Raw genomic sequence first — 17,713 nt, forward strand, 5'->3', positions numbered from 1 at the left:
AAGAGGAGATTTATGGATGGAGTGAAAGAGGACATGAAGGTAGTTGGTGTGAGAGAAGAAGATGCGGAAGACAGGGTTACATGGAGACGGATGACTCGCTGTGGCGGCGACCCCTAAAGGGAAAAAGCCGAAAGGAAAAGAAGAATGCTACTTAAAGTTTTTTTTGCCAACCACCAAAAAAAGGAAGGAGAAGAAGAATCTTCCGATGAATGGACGCCTCCCCCTACGTAGATTTGCTTTAGAATCCGACAAGGCCATCTGTTCTCCGGTCCCGCCAACACTCCGCTCCACAATAATCCAGTCCTTTTTATCCCTAATCCCTCCGCGGTTCCAACGCTGTGATTGGATGCTGACTGCTTGTGAGGAAGAAAGGAGTGTTGTGTTGAGGCCGAAAACAGGACCACAAGCAATAATTATACAGTATTGGGTGATTTGTTAATAAATGGTGGAGGTGCAGGATCCCCGCGGTCAGACCAGACAGACCGGTGTTTCTCTCCCCACTCTGCGTCGCTCACTACGGGTCACAGTGTTCCAAACCCACCGCTGCTTTAACCAGACATGATGGGGGTGCCGTGCGGCGACACAGACGGAAGCTTATCTTAGCTCTTTATCCTTCCTATAGCACACAACACGACCCAGCTTTTGGTTCCGGTAACCTGAGGCTGTCGAACCTAGGAAATACTGACACATGGAGCAGCACAGAGTGGAGCCACCATGTCGCCTTCTTTAAAACGGATCCGGTGCTGAAACTGCATAACGGCTTTTAGAAGCTGGTTTCCGTTTTCTCTAAAATCAACCCGTTCAACCCTCTGCATCAGGTGAGCTTGTAATTCTCAAATCGAGCAGCTCTTAAACTACAAATAGGAGTTTTAAAGTGTGAGCATTGCGCAAATGTGTTACATAGAAGTGAGTTGCTGAGGCGGCCATAGATGGTGCAGATCAACACTGGGTATATGATCAACATTTTCACGAAAGTGTTAGTCTGTCATAATAAATTATTTGATATAAAAGAATAATAGAATAATTTTTAAATATATGAGGATCATGGACTTAACTGCAAATGTAGCAGTAGCAGGATGCGGTTTCAAAACAAAACTTAACAGGTCTTCTTTGTCCAATAATCTTCCCATAGAATATATTAGAACAGTTTAATTTTTTCCATTAACAGGTTGCCTTAAAATATCATTTAAATACATCCCTCTCCTTTTCATTTTTGTTAAGTCCTCAAATTTTTTGTTACTTTCTTAGCTTTAATGAGATTCCTGTTTTGTAATGTCGTTATTAATATACTATTTTTTATTCTGTTTCAGAATCCATCTTTATAACATAAATCCAGTTCTTGGAATTCAAGTCAAGTTTATTTGTAAAGCATATTTCAGCGACAAAGCAGTTCTAAGTTCTTCCTAGGATAAAAACACAGAGTAATCAGTTATGAAATATGCATTAAATATTGCATTTTGTCAATGCCGTCATCTAAAACTCAAGAATAATCATTCAAATATATACATTTTCAAGATATTAATCAATGCTCTAAATAGGTGAGTTTTTAGCCTTGATTTAAAGGAACTCAGTGTTTCAGCAGTTTTGCAGTTTTCTGGAAGTTTGTTCCAGATTAGAGGAGCACAAAAACTGAATGCTGCTTTCCCATGTTTGATTCTGTTCTGTGGATGCAGAGTAGATCAGAAAATGAAAATCTCAGTGGTCTGGAAGGTTGATACAATGATAAGTATGATAAGTATTCTCTGAGAGCCAGTGTAAGGACATTAGAAGTGGGATGATGTGCTCTGTCTTCCTAGTTTTGGTGAGAATGCAAACAGCGTTCTGGATCAGCTGGAACTGTCTGATTTTCTTAGGAGACACTGTTACAGTAATCAATAAATCTAAACTCATGGATGAGTTTTTCTAGAGCCTGCTGGGACATTACTCCTTAAATGTTTTTCAGGTGACAGAAGGCTGACTATGTAACTGTCTTCATGTGGCTCTGAAAGCTTCAGGTCTGACTATCACGTCACCCAGATTACAGGCTGGTATCTAACTGTAATAACTGAAGCTGTGAACAGACTCTAGATCATTCCTCTTTGGAGCTAAAGATGATTACTTCAGTTTTGTTTCTGTTCAGCTGGAAAAAGTTATGGCACCTCAACCCATTGATTTCTTTTCTTTCAGTAAAAATGTTACAATGGGAGGAAAATTGTGAGAAATCAAGTGGACAAGTGCTTCACAGAGGTCAATTTACCTCTCAACACTGACTTCAATTCAGAAGATGCTGGGAATATTTCGTGGACGAAGGAAGTTCCTGGCAGCCTCTCTTGTCTTGCTTTTCATCCCTACATTCACCTGGCTTTACCTGTCAATTGGAAATTTTCAAGGTAAGAGTGAATATTTATACCCTTCCTCTTCCATACCCCTTTCATCCCTGCAAGGATAAACAAGTGTAAAGAATGGATGGATGATAAAAGTGCCGATTGAAAGAAAGTTTTACAAATGAGATGTGTGGTGATGCAACTTTATTCTATTTTTAAGCTATTGTACAAAGCAGCCTAAAGTTGTTACTTATTTACTTACTAGTTAAGTTTGATCTACTTTGAACATTGTTAACTAGCTAAGAAAAAACAAATCTCAGGCTGGAATTTTTTCCTTCTTGTTTCCTCTATTTTTAACAATAATTATCCTTGCTAAAGATAAAGTTCACTCTTTATCTTTCTTCTCTCTTCTTTGGCCTCTTCTCTTTGTTCAGCTCTGCTGTCTGTATTCTTTCTTGTTTTTTTGTATATGTTCTGTTTATCTGAAAGCCTCTCTTTTTCAGCGCTAAACAAAATGTTTTTTGTTGTTGCTTTTTTTTTTAAGGAAGCATCTACAATTGACATTTTACAATAATTTTCTTTTGAACAGCTTGGTGCACAGCTCCACATGCTACCAGTTACCCTTTTACATTATATTCTAATGTTTATATATTTTCTTTCTTTATTTTCTAAATAAGCCATTGAACAATCTGTTTGTCACTGTAATTGCTGGAGGAAAGAAAGCTTCACCAAGCATTATTGAGCAAGAAATGATTGAAACATTGCAAATACTCTTCTAGATGAAATAACAAAGAAATCTTCCATTGATGTTTTAGATCTATGCAATAACAACAGTTTTAAATTGTCATCAGAAACGGCTTTATTGTCTGTAGTGTGTTTTGGTATATTAGTAAAACAATGGTCAAAATTTTGGTCTACGAAAGTTTTATTGTCTCCCTTACCCAAGACTCTTTTTGCTGAACGTTATTCCTATTTAGTTTCTGGCCTCCTGTAAAATAAATTGATCCATCCTATAATCCAACAGTGAAGTCCTTACCCCTATCTTCATTGGAAGCACAGTCACCTTTACCACTGGGTGACGCTAATGCACGGCTAGCCTTGGAGCTGAGAATCCGAGCGGTGGAAGAGGAAAACAAGGCCCTGCGCCAGGAGCTCAGTCGTCCTCTCAGGAACTCGTCTGCTTCCTATACAAACATCACAAGCAAAGGAAACCAGAGCCGAACTCATTTAGAAGAAGGAACCAGTAACAATGATGGACAAAAGAACGCTGCTGTGGGGAACAACTCCAACTGTTTACAACATCAGTTAGTGGATAAGTGTGAGGTAAGTCTTTGGTTTCCCTCAGGCCCATCACTCTAAATATGCCTATATTAAATCATTAGCATTAAGAACTATATTCAGATTCAAATGATCTTTCTTGACATTCAACATAATATCAGAGATGCACGGCAGAATGAAAATACAATGCATATTAAGTCGCAAAAAGAAACTAGCTGGATAAACTGCACTCTTAGAATTCCAGCAGTAACATACTGTTATTCCAAAAATACGGTAGGATATTGTCAATTTGATGTCTTCTTCTCTTGTCACAATCAAGACTGACGGCTGACAGTAAACTACCGCAAAATAATTGTAAAATACTTTTTTTTTTCCTAGGCAAGACATTTTACTTGTATTTGCATCTTGGAGAACCAGCATTTATAGACAATATTAAACAGAAAGAAAAAAATACTTTCCATAATAAATCTTTTGGGGAATGAATCGAAATCTACAGAGCATAGTCAAAAATGTTAGAATACCAGTGTTGGTGTTGTATGTAAAAAATACAATGTTAATTAAACACTTGTTTAGTCAAATTCAAAGATTGGTTTGTCAGTTTCCCTAAAAAGATGGTGTTTGATAAAGAGTTGCTCCCATAATCGCAACGTATCTGTGATGTCACGTGTTGCCCTGGAGATAGCAGCATGGCGTCTTGTCTGGAGCTTATCATAACAAGGTAAGTTCCCCAAAGCTATTAAAACATGCTCTTTATGTTCTCTTTTTAATGTATTTAGGTAATGTGATGGTGATGTATTGTCTCAATGTTTGTAACTCCCTGGCGGACATTATACTGCGTTTATACTGTTATGTATATGTATCTCAATAAAAATCTATTTAAAAAAAAAACAAAAAAAAAACAAGGTAAGTTCCATGTTAAGACCATCATGTTTTTGATTTTGATTATTTTTTATGAATCCATTAACTTTCTGTTTGCGCAAGAGTATCAACTTATGCTTAACGTAAGTTTGTTTGGATATCGCGGTACGACTGTTCAGTACAGAGATGCTCAAGTCCAGTCCTTGAGAGCTGCCATCCTGCAACATTCAGATGCTTCCCTGCACCAATTAACACACCTGTATCAAATGAATGGCTGGTTAGCAGGTCTGTTGGAGTAAAGATGCATCGAAAAGTTGCAGGACAGTAGCTCTCGAGGACTGGACGCGAGTACTCTTGGTTTATTATTTTTGTTAGCAGCTAAAGCTAGCTAAGCAGGTGTAGCACGGGGTGACGGGTGGTTAAACGAACATTAAAACTGTCAGAAAGGCAGTTTGAGTTAACATTATTTAGCTGCAGAGTCGTTTTCTTGACGCTTTCGGCTATAGACGGCATAATGGGGAGAGTGGCTGTGCTGGACCGGTGGTTTGATCTATGCGATCAAAGCTAAGCCAAAATGTTTTTGTCTCTATAAATAATGATAATAAACAATGACATATTGGCTAACTCTTTTTTTCTTCATTAGTACGTCATGTCGGTGACTGAAGCTGTTATGATGACTTCAACACATTTCTTCTGACAGGTTGGCAGAAGAAATGCTCTCCAGAATGTTTCTATAACCTGACTAATTTCTGTAGTGCCTAATGTCTGAGTTGTGTTCATGATAATTATTTCTGAGATTTTTATGCTTTGTGTTGTAGGTGGTGAAAAATGTTCTCCAGGGTAAACTGGGCAGACAAAGTATTTTGGTGGGTCTGGTTAGTTTTGCTAGCTTCTCTTTAAAATCTTTATTTATTATCCTAATGTGTCTGGTATTTATCCTGTTGTTCCTCCAGGCAGAGAAAACCAGGCATTCTTCTGTTGGTTCATGTGCTTCATCCTTCATCTAAAGGCCACAAGAAGAATCCAAAACAGCTCATGTCAAACTGTGGACCATGTTTTCAGAAATGTGCAGGTATGTGGTTATTCTAATTATCCTACTAATTTGTAGAATCACTTTCTCATTGGCTTTGTTTGCTATCTGAATGTAGCTGTGCTACTAAATATATTTAATAATTTTTATTATTCGTCTTCTTATCATTTTGTCAAAGATGCAAGCCAGTGTTGAAGCCTTCCTCATTGCCGTGCAACTAGGACAGCCCTTCCTCCTGCATGTTGGTGAAAACAAGAGCAGCACCAAAGACACTTCACCATCAGTGATCACAGGATCATCCAAGGTAGCTTTTGATGAACTTTGAAAGCACACTTCACCTTCAGTGCAAAGCACCGTGAATTCCTCTACAACTTCTGTAATTTAATCCAGCCTACAGTTTTCAACATTGATGTGACTTGCATGACAATTGAGGAGTTTAAGATCCTTGCTTTTACTTTACCTGGCAGAGTGGACACTCTTTATTATGATCATTTAAATGCATACTGTATCAATAAGAGGATTTGTTTCATGTTCTTCCAATTAAGGACTTGGTTTATTACAGTCCCTGTGGCAAGCAGTTTTCTGCATGGTCAGCATTGAAGGCCATATTGTTTTTGAGAGGGTCCAGCCAACATTCCACACATGACAGTGTTGTCCATCTTCTTCATCGTCAGCCTCCAATGAGGCAGCCAAGACTTTGGTTCATTCAACGGTAAAACCATTCCTATAGTTTTCTTTTACAATGACATGGTTTTAAAGCAAGTTATGATTAACATTTGACAAAGGTGGTGATGTTTTCTCTTTTCGTAATTAAAAACAGCTTTATTTATATATTGTACCAGCTGTATTCAGAATGCCACACTATTTATATTCTCAGGAATTTTTCCATTTTTGATTTTGTTTTTTAGTCGCTTCATTGGGATTAACCCAGAAAGGGGCACAAAAGCCAGTCATGGGAAGATTGTAACCAAAAAGACAGGTAAGACTATTCAAAAGAAAAAGTGACGGTCAATGTTCAGGTTTCCACCCTCATCAAAAACCTGATGGACTTTGAGTGGCATCTCATTCAGGTTAGTTGTTGTCCTTTTCTTTTCTTTGAAATATTTCTGTTTCCATATTATTTAGGATCTAAATTGTATTGTCTTTTCTTTTTCCATGTTGGACGGTGCCTTCATCCACATCTAATAAAGTAAGTGCCACTTGGGCTCTTGAAAACCATGAATAGTTCCTATTTTAAAACCCTGTTAATACTAGAATTCCGCATTATTTTGGCCACGTTGAATTTTAGATTTTGGAAGTCCATTTTCATTGATTTGCTTAGTGGTAACCAAAGCATGGATATTTCTTTAAGAACTGTGTTTTTATGTTCATAAGATTGTAGAAATTAATGAGTTAAACCCAGTTTATGTCGCTGTAAACTGAAAGTCTTCAATTTTTATTCCAGTGTTGGTGAAACTATATATTGACTTTGAGGGCCTATTTTTTACCAGTTCTCTGAGGAATGGTTTTGTGTTATCCGTTTTGAATGTTTCAATATACTTGAAATATATGTGGGTTGAGGCATAGTGGTGCCTTTAAGTAAAAATTCTGTTCTAACGGTTACTTATCACATCCTCTTCTGTGTTATGTGAAGTTCTGATTATGCAGATTATGCATTTTAGAACCGCACCAATTGTAGCACTTCTAAGAAGCTTACACTGGGTAAGGTATTAATGTTCTATCGTAAAACTAAGACTGTACTTTAAAAAGTAGCATTACAGTTTTCTTTGCAGTAGCTTACTCATAAAATGAATGCAGTAGTAAAACAAAATTTACAGTAAAAATACTGGAACCTACAGACACCAGTATTTGAAGGTATATTTACTTTCACCACTGTATTTTACAGTGGCCAACAGGTACAAACACCCAGCAAAGACGAGAAAAACACATGCAACAAAAAAGAGAAGCAAACAAATAATGCTGAAAACAGAAGTGACCCAGACCACTATGGGGAGTCGAACAAAGAACAGCTGTGTCCGAAGTCAGGGTTGCATCTTTGGGTCCTGGACGACCGGAAGAGAGAAGCTGTAGCTTTCAGCTAGCTGCTTAGCCTCTACCGTGGCATTATGTTGCTTAGCAACCGTGACAACGTGAATCGCATAGTGGCGAAGGAGAAAAAAAATGGACTCGAAGTATGTTTTTTTTCTCCTTATTTCTCCATTACTCTTCACCTTTTGTAATAAGGCTGTTGCATATTAAAAAAATCTTAGTCTGATTCTAAAATGTTCAAACACGTATAGCACATTTACACAAGGAATGTAAGCAAAGTATCCCTTTTCAAATACTTTCCAAGTCTCAGGTAAGACAATACAGTTTAATCAAACTATTGTGTTTTTAGGCTTAACTTTAATCAGTCAAACCGATTTGCTCAGGAATATATTAAATATTTGAGTGAACCAAAATATTACAACTAGATGTTACCTGACTTAGTATCTGTGTTTAACTGTCATTTGGGAAAGCCTAAATGAGTCAAGTGTTCTCCCGTGGTATACTAAACCTGGACCAGCTGGCAGCAGGCGAGGGGAGCTGGGTATTTTTACAGCGGGAGCAGACGTCTCCGAAAACGTCGTACAGATATTGCAATTACTGTAGGTGATGCACTGATGAACCGAGCAAAAATGTGAGATTTATACATCCACATTCTAGCCTACAAACATTGTGTAAATCATGTTGTGTCACGGCTGCTAAGCAACATAATGCCGAGGTGGAGGCTAGCAGCTTATCTGCAATGTTCTCTGCCTTCGCAGGACCCCTCTTCCGTAGACCGGGTCGTTTCTCAAGCCCAAGAAGGAATAAGCTTGAAAGTATGCAGACCCTGAATTCGGACACAAAGCTCTAGTGGTCTGAAACACTTATTTTTAGATATTTTTTTGCATCTCTTTTTTGTTTGCGTCTTTTCTTTGTTGTATTTGTTTTTCTCGTGTTTGCTGCGCGTTTGCACCTGTCGGCCACCGTAGTATTTTAACGATTCTGTATTTTATTTCTGCTGGGGTCCATAAGGTTATATGTATTTGTTATAAGTTGCATCGTGATCACTGTTATGTGTTATGGGGTTCCCCTGTCTGACTCTGCTGACTTCCACTCACATGTGATGTACCTGTCATGTGGGTGAGGGATCAGGGGAGCGGGAGGACCAGGACAGATGCTGATCTGACAGAACACCAGAAGAGAGGAGAGTTCAGTGTGTGTTAGCCATAGACATAAGGATAGACGCCTCATGCACCACTCTCGCCTATTGTCCCTGATGAGATTTAGGGCGGCCATCTTGGAGCGGTCCACGACTCCACTCAGCTTATGTGTTTAGCAGGCACAATGATGTATCAGCGCATTTACTCGATCGTAACACGCTTTTTTGTTACTGGAAACCATATTCAAACATCTATCAAAGCTACATTTATAAAGAATTGTATTTTTTTAAAGTATGTTTTTAATACATAGTTCAGCATATTTAAGTATACTTAGTGGCTATAACAATAGAATAGAAACGGAATATTCTGATATTGATGTGCATATTACAAAGCCCACAGCCGTTCATAATTTATTTAATAATTTATTTAGTAATATCAATACATTGTTGTTGCGCAACACCTCCCCCCCTTCTCTCTCTCTCTCTCTCTCTCTACTTCCCCTTCTCAGAGGAGGGAGATGTGCAGCTGCTCTCCATCTAACGGGTAAATTGAGTTTTCTAAATCTGATGGGATTTTACCCTGTTCAGAACTGAAGTAAACTCTGTTTAAGCTGGCATCGAGAAAGACTGGCCTGGTTTCTAACGACCTCCCCCTCCAGATGTCCCACCCTTCTTCACCCTGTGAATTAGCCAGATTGAGCAGCCTGCAATCAGCTAGTTTCACAGAGCACACCTGTTAACGGTCGCTCTTTCTCTTTTTTACAACGTGCACTTGTTACTGAACCAGGTTGGTTTTAGTGACTCATGCGAGTCCCAAGGCTGTTGTTTTGGCTAAAAGCAACCTATAAAACATTTTCCACTTTTTCCTCCCAGAATCAAACTTCATAGCTATTTTACAACCATCAAAGAACTTTAAGGTGACTCATTAATTGAATGTCCACAACATCTTTTAGATTTTCTTAATGCTAATTATTTTATTAGTAAGGCAATTTTGCAAGGGTCAGTACAGCTTAATTCAGTAGCAGAAATAATCAAATAAGTAAAATCAATAATCTAGCCTATCTTTCCCTAATGCTGATACTGAGAACTAAAAGAGGGAAACTTTGAGAGAGACGGACGGAGTTTGGCATTTTGAACCCCAGAACTGGCCTGATGATGAAGAAGGTGTTGCAGCAGCAGGAGGTTCCCAGTACAGGAAGAGTACTGACTTAGAGCGGCAGGTCTCGGGCCTCAGGGTGACTTCCTCATGCGCGTAGCGGTCCTCAGCTTCTTGTCTTGCAGCTCTGTAGCTCCCTTCTCCTCGTCTCACGATCTTCCTGGTCCCACGGAAGGAACACACCAGTTCTTCCTCTTTGCCTTTGTTCTTTGCCTTTGTCTTTATCTTTGTCTTTATCTTCATCTTTGCCTTGGTCTTTGTCTTTGGGGGTCTGAACCCAGCTGATGAGAGAAGTGCAATTTGAAGCCACATGTTATGGGGCTAACGGGTTGGTCCCCATGTGCAGAACAGTCTTCGGCTCTGTGGCCCCGGCTCTTCTTCAGCTGCAGAGTCCTTTGTCCATCTCGATTTTGGCTCGAAGCTGCCTGAAGGATCCAACCAACGATTCCTCTTTTGCACCCACCTTATAAAGGGTTTATCCACCTTTTGGTGCATTTGCATTGGCTAGCTTTGTTGCTGTGCCTGTCTCATTGGCTGACTGCTTGGACAGATGATCATGAGATCATCGGTGATGGATATGAATCCATCACCTTGGAGACCCGATGACCTGATCTCTGTTCTAATGTCCCCGAGTTGCTCAACAGTCCTCCTACGTCTGTTTCCTGCCCAACCTTTTCTTTGGGAAGTCAAAGTTTAGCAATAAGGCCTTGGTTACCTCTGCTCTCCTATCAGTTCCTCTTTCCCCCTAACCTTTCTCCTACTATCTATCTTCAACACAACATCAGTGACCTTTACAGTTGCAACATTTTACACCATTTCAAGTTCAATGTCAAAATCACATTTATAATCTTTTAGTTTCTCTGATTTAACATTCATTTATAATATTATAATAACCATAACTTATTAGTTATTCTTATTATAATCATAATGTGAGTTATTACAGACACGTCTGACAAGAAACCAAGGATATCCATTATTCTAATTATCTGATACCATGTTACAGTTACTTGTTTCACCTTTAAGTACTTCCAAAGTGTAAGAGTAAGTGTAAATATTCTTATTAATCAAACCAATATCAACCACTGGTTAAACCAATATTAATTATTGGCCTAATTGTAAGTTATTATGATTAATTTAAGTATTTTATTCCGGGTTTTATCCAATTACTCAAAATGTTTAGATTTTATTCTTTAAACCTTTAATGCTTTAAAATAAGGAATGGTATGAACTATTTTTATACTGATGCAAGCTAGAAACTTACTTCCTCTTTCTTCAGGAAACCTGCTCTTCCTGTTTCATGACTCTCTTTCTGCCTGACTATGATTTTTTATGATTAAATAGAAAAAAGTAGAATTAAAGCAAAGTTTGCAGGACACAATAACAACACACACAACCAGATTCATTTTATTACCGTCTGACTCTACTGTTGGGTCTTGATGTCACCTGTGTAATTAATTTTAAGGTAATTTTATTTATTGTTACTATTAAACTAAAATCTCCAACATGGGGAAGTGGGATGAGCTCGACTTTTCTCGACAACATATTTATATAACTATACAAACACAAATAAATAATGATTAATAATGACACAAATAATGATTAATACTGAATAATATATATTGGATACATGTTTATATGCATGTACCTACATACATATATATGGATATGTTTTCCAGCCGACGAGTTCTGTCTTCAGAATGATTCAGCAGCTGAGATTGAGTCCAAAATCCGATGCGAGATTCATCCGTGCTGCAGTGAATCCATCTCTCTTTAAAAATATCTCCCTCTTCTTCCTCACATCGTGTCTTTAGGAAACCTTTAAAACAAAAACGCAAGATTTGGGATGTATCTTACTTTGACAGAGTGAAAGAATTACATATAAATAATAGTCTTTACCACTTGTGTAAACTTTGCTGGTGAATGTTATAACACATAAGTTTTATAATATATGTTACATTGTTTCTAATGTAGGCTCTTGTGTCAGATAATCTAAGTCAATGTTAGAAAATAATAAAATTTTTTAGATTGACGGAATCTCAGCCTTCATAGCGGGGCTGAACCCCGTATTACACCAAGCACTGTAGCTAATATTAGCTGGTATCTCGCCGGTTTACATAAATACAGTAAATATTCTAATCACAAAATATACACAATAATATGTCCATCTTACTTGTGAAATGTTGTTTGTGGAGCCCTCACATCAATAGTCCATCGACGCGAACAACAATATCCCTCAGTACTGAGGAATCTTCTGCTGTTTTGGTTGAGCAAAGTAGGAGGGTCGACCGCTCCAAGATGGCCGCCGTATTTCCTGCGCCTGAGCAGCCAATGCGGGGTCTACTCTTATATTATGTCTATGGTGTTAGCAGTGAAGCTATTCAGTTGAGTGTAACGGTTAGAGGCGCGAGCTGCAGCCTAAGGAATAGCAGCTCGCTCTTATTTCTAATAAACGCTGTTGGCGGCACTACATCTGCGGTGTGTTGGCGTCATTACAGTATTTACTTACAGTACACAACATTAAAAGGTAATTACAGGATTGAAAAGGTAATGTCCTGTAAAATACTGGTATCTACAGACGGACGCCAGCTTTTTAAAAAAAAATTTTTTTACCGTTTTTCTGAAAGAACGGTAAAAAAAAAATAAAAAAAACCTGGCATCTGTAGCTACCAGTATTTTTTTTTAATCATTCTTTCTGAAAAACGGTAGATTACCATTCTTTCGAAAGAACGGTAAACTACTGGCAGCTACAGACGCCAGTATTTTACCGTTCTTTTAAAAAACGGTAAACTACTGGCAGCTACAGACGCCAGAAGTTTACCGTTCTTTCACAGTATCTATACCGTACTTGCATTGACGGTAAATTACTGTCAGGATTAATTACGGTACAGCTACTGTGCATTTACAGTAAACTTCTGGCGTCTATAGCAGCCAGTATTTTACTGTAAATTTACAGGATTATTTCTTAGTGTGTAAAATAATATAAAAAGAAGAATAGAAGACTAATATAGAATAAAATAGAATAAAACCCAAATTAAAAAAGGGAAAAGGGGAGGTTGTATAAATATAAGTGCAAACATTTGCAATTTGTGCAAGAAATGTATCAGGAATAATATGTGCAAAACAATCAAAAACAGCTAAATAACATGGTCCTGGATTATTTGGAGTAATTCAAAGGTCCGATGGCAATTGGGTAGAAGGTGTTGCAGTACCTTACTGTTGTGCATGACTGGCTGCAGGATCTTTTGCCAGATGATAGGAGAGAGAACAGTCCACTACAGGGGTGAAAGGGACTCTTGTCCTCAACAGATAGCATTGCTACCCACTGTACCCAGTGGGTGGCAGTGTGACCTCAATCACTTTTTCACCTGGCTTCACCACTCTCCCCAGTGTCTTCCTGTGTGAGGCACTGCTGCTCTCATGCCTCTAAAAGATGCTGCTGGCAAGCACACTCTCAATGGTGCCTCTGTAAAAAGCTATAAAGATTTATGGGCTGAAATGTGCTCTCCTAAGCGCCTGCACAGAAAGTGCCGGCAATGGTGGGCCCTTTTGACAGGGAAGTTGATGTGCAGCGACCAGGTGAGAGTGTCTGCTATGTGGACCCTGAGGAACATTAAGTGTGTGACAATCTCCACAGCAGTGCTCTGGATGTTGAACAGGATGTCCACAAGCTGTTTCCTCCTGAAGTCAATCAGCAGTTATTTGGTTTTTCCCACATTCAGAAACAGGTTGTTGTTGCTGTACCGTTCTACAAAATGTTTCACCTCATCTCTGTAGTATTTCTCACCATCCTGGATGAGACCCACCACTGTTGTGTTATCTGCATACTTAATGGTATAATTTATATTGTACATTTTTTGTGAAAGACCAGGACAAACTACAAGTTTTTATTCATTTTATATTTTTTATAAAACTGTGCAAAAGTGTGGGATGGTTATCTATTCAGGCTATTTTCCCCTAAATTAAATCACTGCCTTCATGATTCTTTTAGTTCAAAAACACACCTGTGTATATGAGTTTTTCTTTTTTTTAAACGTGGCCTGTCTGGCCGGGTGGCACTTTTTGGTAAAATTATTGACCGAGTGTTAAAGTGAGGCCCAAAAGATTTGCTTTTACAAGCGAGAAATACATTTTTCAGCATGATGCTCTGCTTCATATATACACTGCCTGGCCAAAAAAAACACACAAAAACTTGCCAAACTCTAATATTTTGTTGGACTGCCTTTAGCTTTCATTATGCATTTGCTGTGTCGTTGTTTAGATAAGCTTCTGCAGTAGCACAAAAGTTATTTCCATCCTGTGCTGCATTAATGTTTTACCAAGATCTTGGATTGATTATGGTAGAGTCTGACCACTGCACAAAGCTTTCTCCAGCACATCCCAAAAATTTTGGCATTGTCGTCTTGTAACATACCCTTGCCGTCAGGGAAGAAAAAAATGGAATAACTTGGTCATTCAATATATTCTGGTAGTCGGCTGACCTCATTCTTTGAGCACATGCTGTTGCTGAACCTAAACCTGACCAACTGCAGAAAGCAAAAATTATAGCACTAAACGCACAGACTTGTACAATAGATACTTAGCATGACGGGTTCATCACTCAACCTGCTTCTCTTCTTACCCTAATGCACCCATCACTCTGGAACAGGGTAAATCTGGATTCATCAAATCACATGACCTTCCTTCAATGCTCCAGAGTTAAACCCTTATGCTCCCTGGCAAATTGAAGCCTTTTTTCTGGTTAGCTTCACTGATTGATGGTTTTCTTAAGGCTACACAGCTGTTCAGTCAGAAACCCCTTGAATTCCCTTCACATAATTTGTGTGGAAATGCTCTTACTTTCATTATTAAACATAGCCTGGAGTTCTACTGTTTTTTTTGTTTTGTTTTTTCATTTGATTTTCCCAAACCGTTAAGTGACTGCTGGTCACGATCATTGAGGATTTTCTTCTAGCCATGTTTCTTCCTCAAAGATGATGGATCCCCACTGCTCTAGTTTTTAATAATGTGTTGGACAGTTTTTAACCCAGTTTTAATAGTTTCTGCATTCTCCTTTGATATTTTCTTTGCTTGATCCATGCCAATGATTTGGACCCTTCTCAAACAGACTGACATCTTTTCCACAACCATGGGATTTGTCTTTCGACATGTTTAAGAAATGGGAGAACTCATTGCACCAGTTGGTTTTAAATAACTTGTTGCCAGCTGAAACATAATCACCTATGTAGCAATTATCAATAGGAGGCTGGTACCTTATCCCTTATAGGCCAAGGTCTAAATGGCCATTCCGGTGCGCAGTCTTTCTCTTCTCAGTGCGTCAGAGCTCGCTACGAAGCCATGCAGCGATCGCTAGCAAAACTACTACTAACACTACACACACCACAAACTCTAAATAACATACTTACTGTATAAAAAACCTATCGAAACACTCTTAGTAAAATCCACAGCATCAATTCTCCCTAGTCTCTTGCCGTATCCAAATCCCCTCCCCCCCCTCGTTTGTCCCAACGTGTCTCCGTTCTACCTAGCAACAGACCGTCAACACATTTTCATTGGTTGTGTCGAAATGTGATACAGTTAGACCCCCACACAGTAAGGCGGAAATGATCGATCATATTCCTGGCTTTATTTTCAAGTAAATAACCACAAAACCAATATAAAAACACCACTTTTCTAAAGTTTGAAGTCCGTACTGTCCACCAGAGGTGAAATGAACACTCGCTATGCTGTCTGTGTTATTACGAAGCCTTATAAATGTGTCACGTGCTTGCCCGCTTCACAGCGGGCTTCGTCCCGGTAGGGTTATTTAAATCCATATGGTGACTTTTTTGGGGGGCCAGGCAATGTCTTGACCAAAAAAAAAAAAGGTAAACCAAAATTGCTTTGGGTTTATTTCAAATATAATAGACACAGGGATGAAAAGACAGGGAAGAACGTGAGGCAAACGGTTTAAAGCAGGGGTCTCAAACTCAATTTACCCAGGGTCCACTGGAGGCAGTCTGGGTGAGGCTGGGCCTCACCCAGACTGGCTTTTTAAAATGCTTTTTAAAAAACATTTTAAAAAGTCCTCAAATGTCATCAACATTTAATTATTTATCCAATACATGAACTGCAGGCTTTGGCTTTGACAAAGACATGATGAGGGTGTGACAAAATTTAGGGGGCGTTCACACTGCAGCCTGTGGTGACCCAATTCCGATTTCTTTTCCCCCGGGCCGTTCACACTGCCACACATATGTGACCTGTATGTGTTCTGCAGTCTGAACGGGCAAATGACCTGAAAGTGTCCCGCAAGCGCAGTAAAGGGCGCAATAGCATCAGCGTTCTCAGTGTTCTCCTAAGCGTCATAAAAAGAAGAAGTAGTGCTCAGTATTTGCGGAAGTAAACATGGAGGCTAACGGTGGAGCTTGGCTTACATATTTGAAGTTGTTGTCCAACCGGAGCAGCATATTAACAACTTAATCCTCATTATAGTCCGTCATAGTTGTTTTTCTTCCCATTTGCGCGCATCAGGACGCAGAATTTGTTGAGTATGTGTGACGTTGAGTTCAGATGAATGCGGCCCGGACATTAGGTCGCATTTGAATCGGATACGTATCGGATATGGGTCGCATTCGAAAAGAATCCGACCTGTGCTGTTCAGACTGTCATGAGAAGATAAGATACAGGTCGCATTACCTCAAAAAAAAAAAAAAAAAAAAATCAGAATTGGGTCACTTTAGGCTGCAGTGTGAACTAAGTTTATTTGACTTGGCGTCGCTCTTTTTCTAAGGTTCACAGAAGTCTTTAGCCAGCTAGCCATAAACATTAATACATAGACCCCTCATGGACCGCTGAGTCGTACGTAAAAGCGTCCGCCATCTTCTATGTGGCAGCAGAGCGATTGGAGCTCCTTAAGTCCTGGTTTGTGTGAACTTGTTTTTAACCATTTTACGAAACAAACTGCATTCATTCTCATTACCTTCCCCAGGTAAGGATGAAAGATCAGAATTACTTGACTTTGCAGCCAGAAATTCGCTTCTAAACAACCGGAAAATATTTCCTATGTAGCTAAATTGGCCCGAAATAACCGCTGATTGTTAGCGTAGCAGCTAACGTTTTCATACTGTTTTCTAATGAGAGAGAGCTGATGAGAAACCGCTGTTAGAGGAGAAGTTTATTAAAAACCAGAGGATTTAGTGAGGAAAGATCAGTCAGGATCAGAGCTGGAGCTGCTGTTCTTCAGTCTGTTTCCAGCTCAGCTTCACCATGTCAGTATTTAGCTATAAAGATGCTACGAGTCAGAGCCCAACATGATGAAAATGTCTTTTTATGAATGTGAAGGAAACATATATGTATTTTCTATTACACTTTTGGATAATTTCTTTTTTATTCTTGGCTTTAGCCTGTGAACCAGGACGTCTCAGAAGTCATTGAGTTCTCCCAGTGTGACCAGCAGACTGAAGCCTGTGGCCAGTGTTCCCAGTATAATAAATAAATGTTTTATTCTTTCACTTTTTGTGCATTTTTAAATATCTCTATCTGAAGTATTAGTGTATTAATGTAGCTTATGTAATGAAATAAAAATAATTTACTCTGTTAGAATTATTTTCACTCTTTGCTGTCAATAGCAGAGTTGACAAACTGTAATAAATATTGATTCTCTGGAAAAAGTAAGAAAAATATGTAGTTTAATGTTTGACAATGACTGATTTATAAATCAAAAGTCATTTCTCAATAACGTATAAAAAATAAATACAGGAAAATTATTTTCTTGTCTTGAAATGTTAAATGTACATTTAATTATGGAATTATGTAAATATATTCTTTAATGAAACACTGTAAAAGTGTGTCTGTTCATCAATTTCAAGATAAAAATTATCAGAATCATTTATATCAAATAAAAACATTGTGCTTTTTATACAGAAATGCCCCAAAACAATTAA

General features: G+C 38.6%; 1 protein-coding gene and 1 long non-coding RNA gene across 13 annotated transcripts in view; both read left to right on the forward strand.

Annotated features, from left to right (window-relative positions):
- Positions 1-206: 206 nt before the first annotated feature.
- Positions 207-17,713, forward strand: part of large1 (LARGE xylosyl- and glucuronyltransferase 1) — a 150,150-nt gene continuing 132,643 nt past the window's right edge. For 7 of the 12 annotated variants that reach the window (XM_081603765.1, XM_081603762.1, XM_081603763.1 and 4 more), the window contains exons 1-6: positions 4,186-5,139; positions 5,258-5,305; positions 5,393-5,511; positions 5,648-5,773; positions 6,015-6,181; positions 6,378-6,448. In XM_081603765.1, the coding sequence (XP_081459891.1) occupies positions 5,425-5,511; positions 5,648-5,773; positions 6,015-6,181; positions 6,378-6,448 (451 nt within the window). In that variant the 5' untranslated portion in view covers positions 4,186-5,139; positions 5,258-5,305; positions 5,393-5,424. Of the gene's footprint in view, positions 819-1,942; positions 2,028-2,166; positions 2,370-3,327; positions 3,627-4,185; positions 5,140-5,257; positions 5,306-5,392; positions 5,512-5,647; positions 5,774-6,014; positions 6,182-6,377; positions 6,449-17,713 lie in introns of those variants that run through there. The other 5 variants (XM_008401201.3, XM_081603757.1, XM_081603756.1 and 2 more) reach the window with 4 other exon arrangements.
- LOC145550141 (uncharacterized) lies at positions 6,546-17,281 on the forward strand. The gene is made up of 2 exons (XR_014086001.1): positions 6,546-6,658; positions 17,173-17,281. It is a non-coding gene; the product is annotated as an uncharacterized LOC145550141 (long non-coding RNA).

This window comes from Poecilia reticulata, chromosome 23, assembly GCF_904066995.2.
Source record: "Poecilia reticulata chromosome 23, P_reticulata-male-v2, whole genome shotgun sequence".
Lineage (NCBI taxonomy): Eukaryota > Metazoa > Chordata > Actinopteri > Cyprinodontiformes > Poeciliidae > Poecilia > Poecilia reticulata.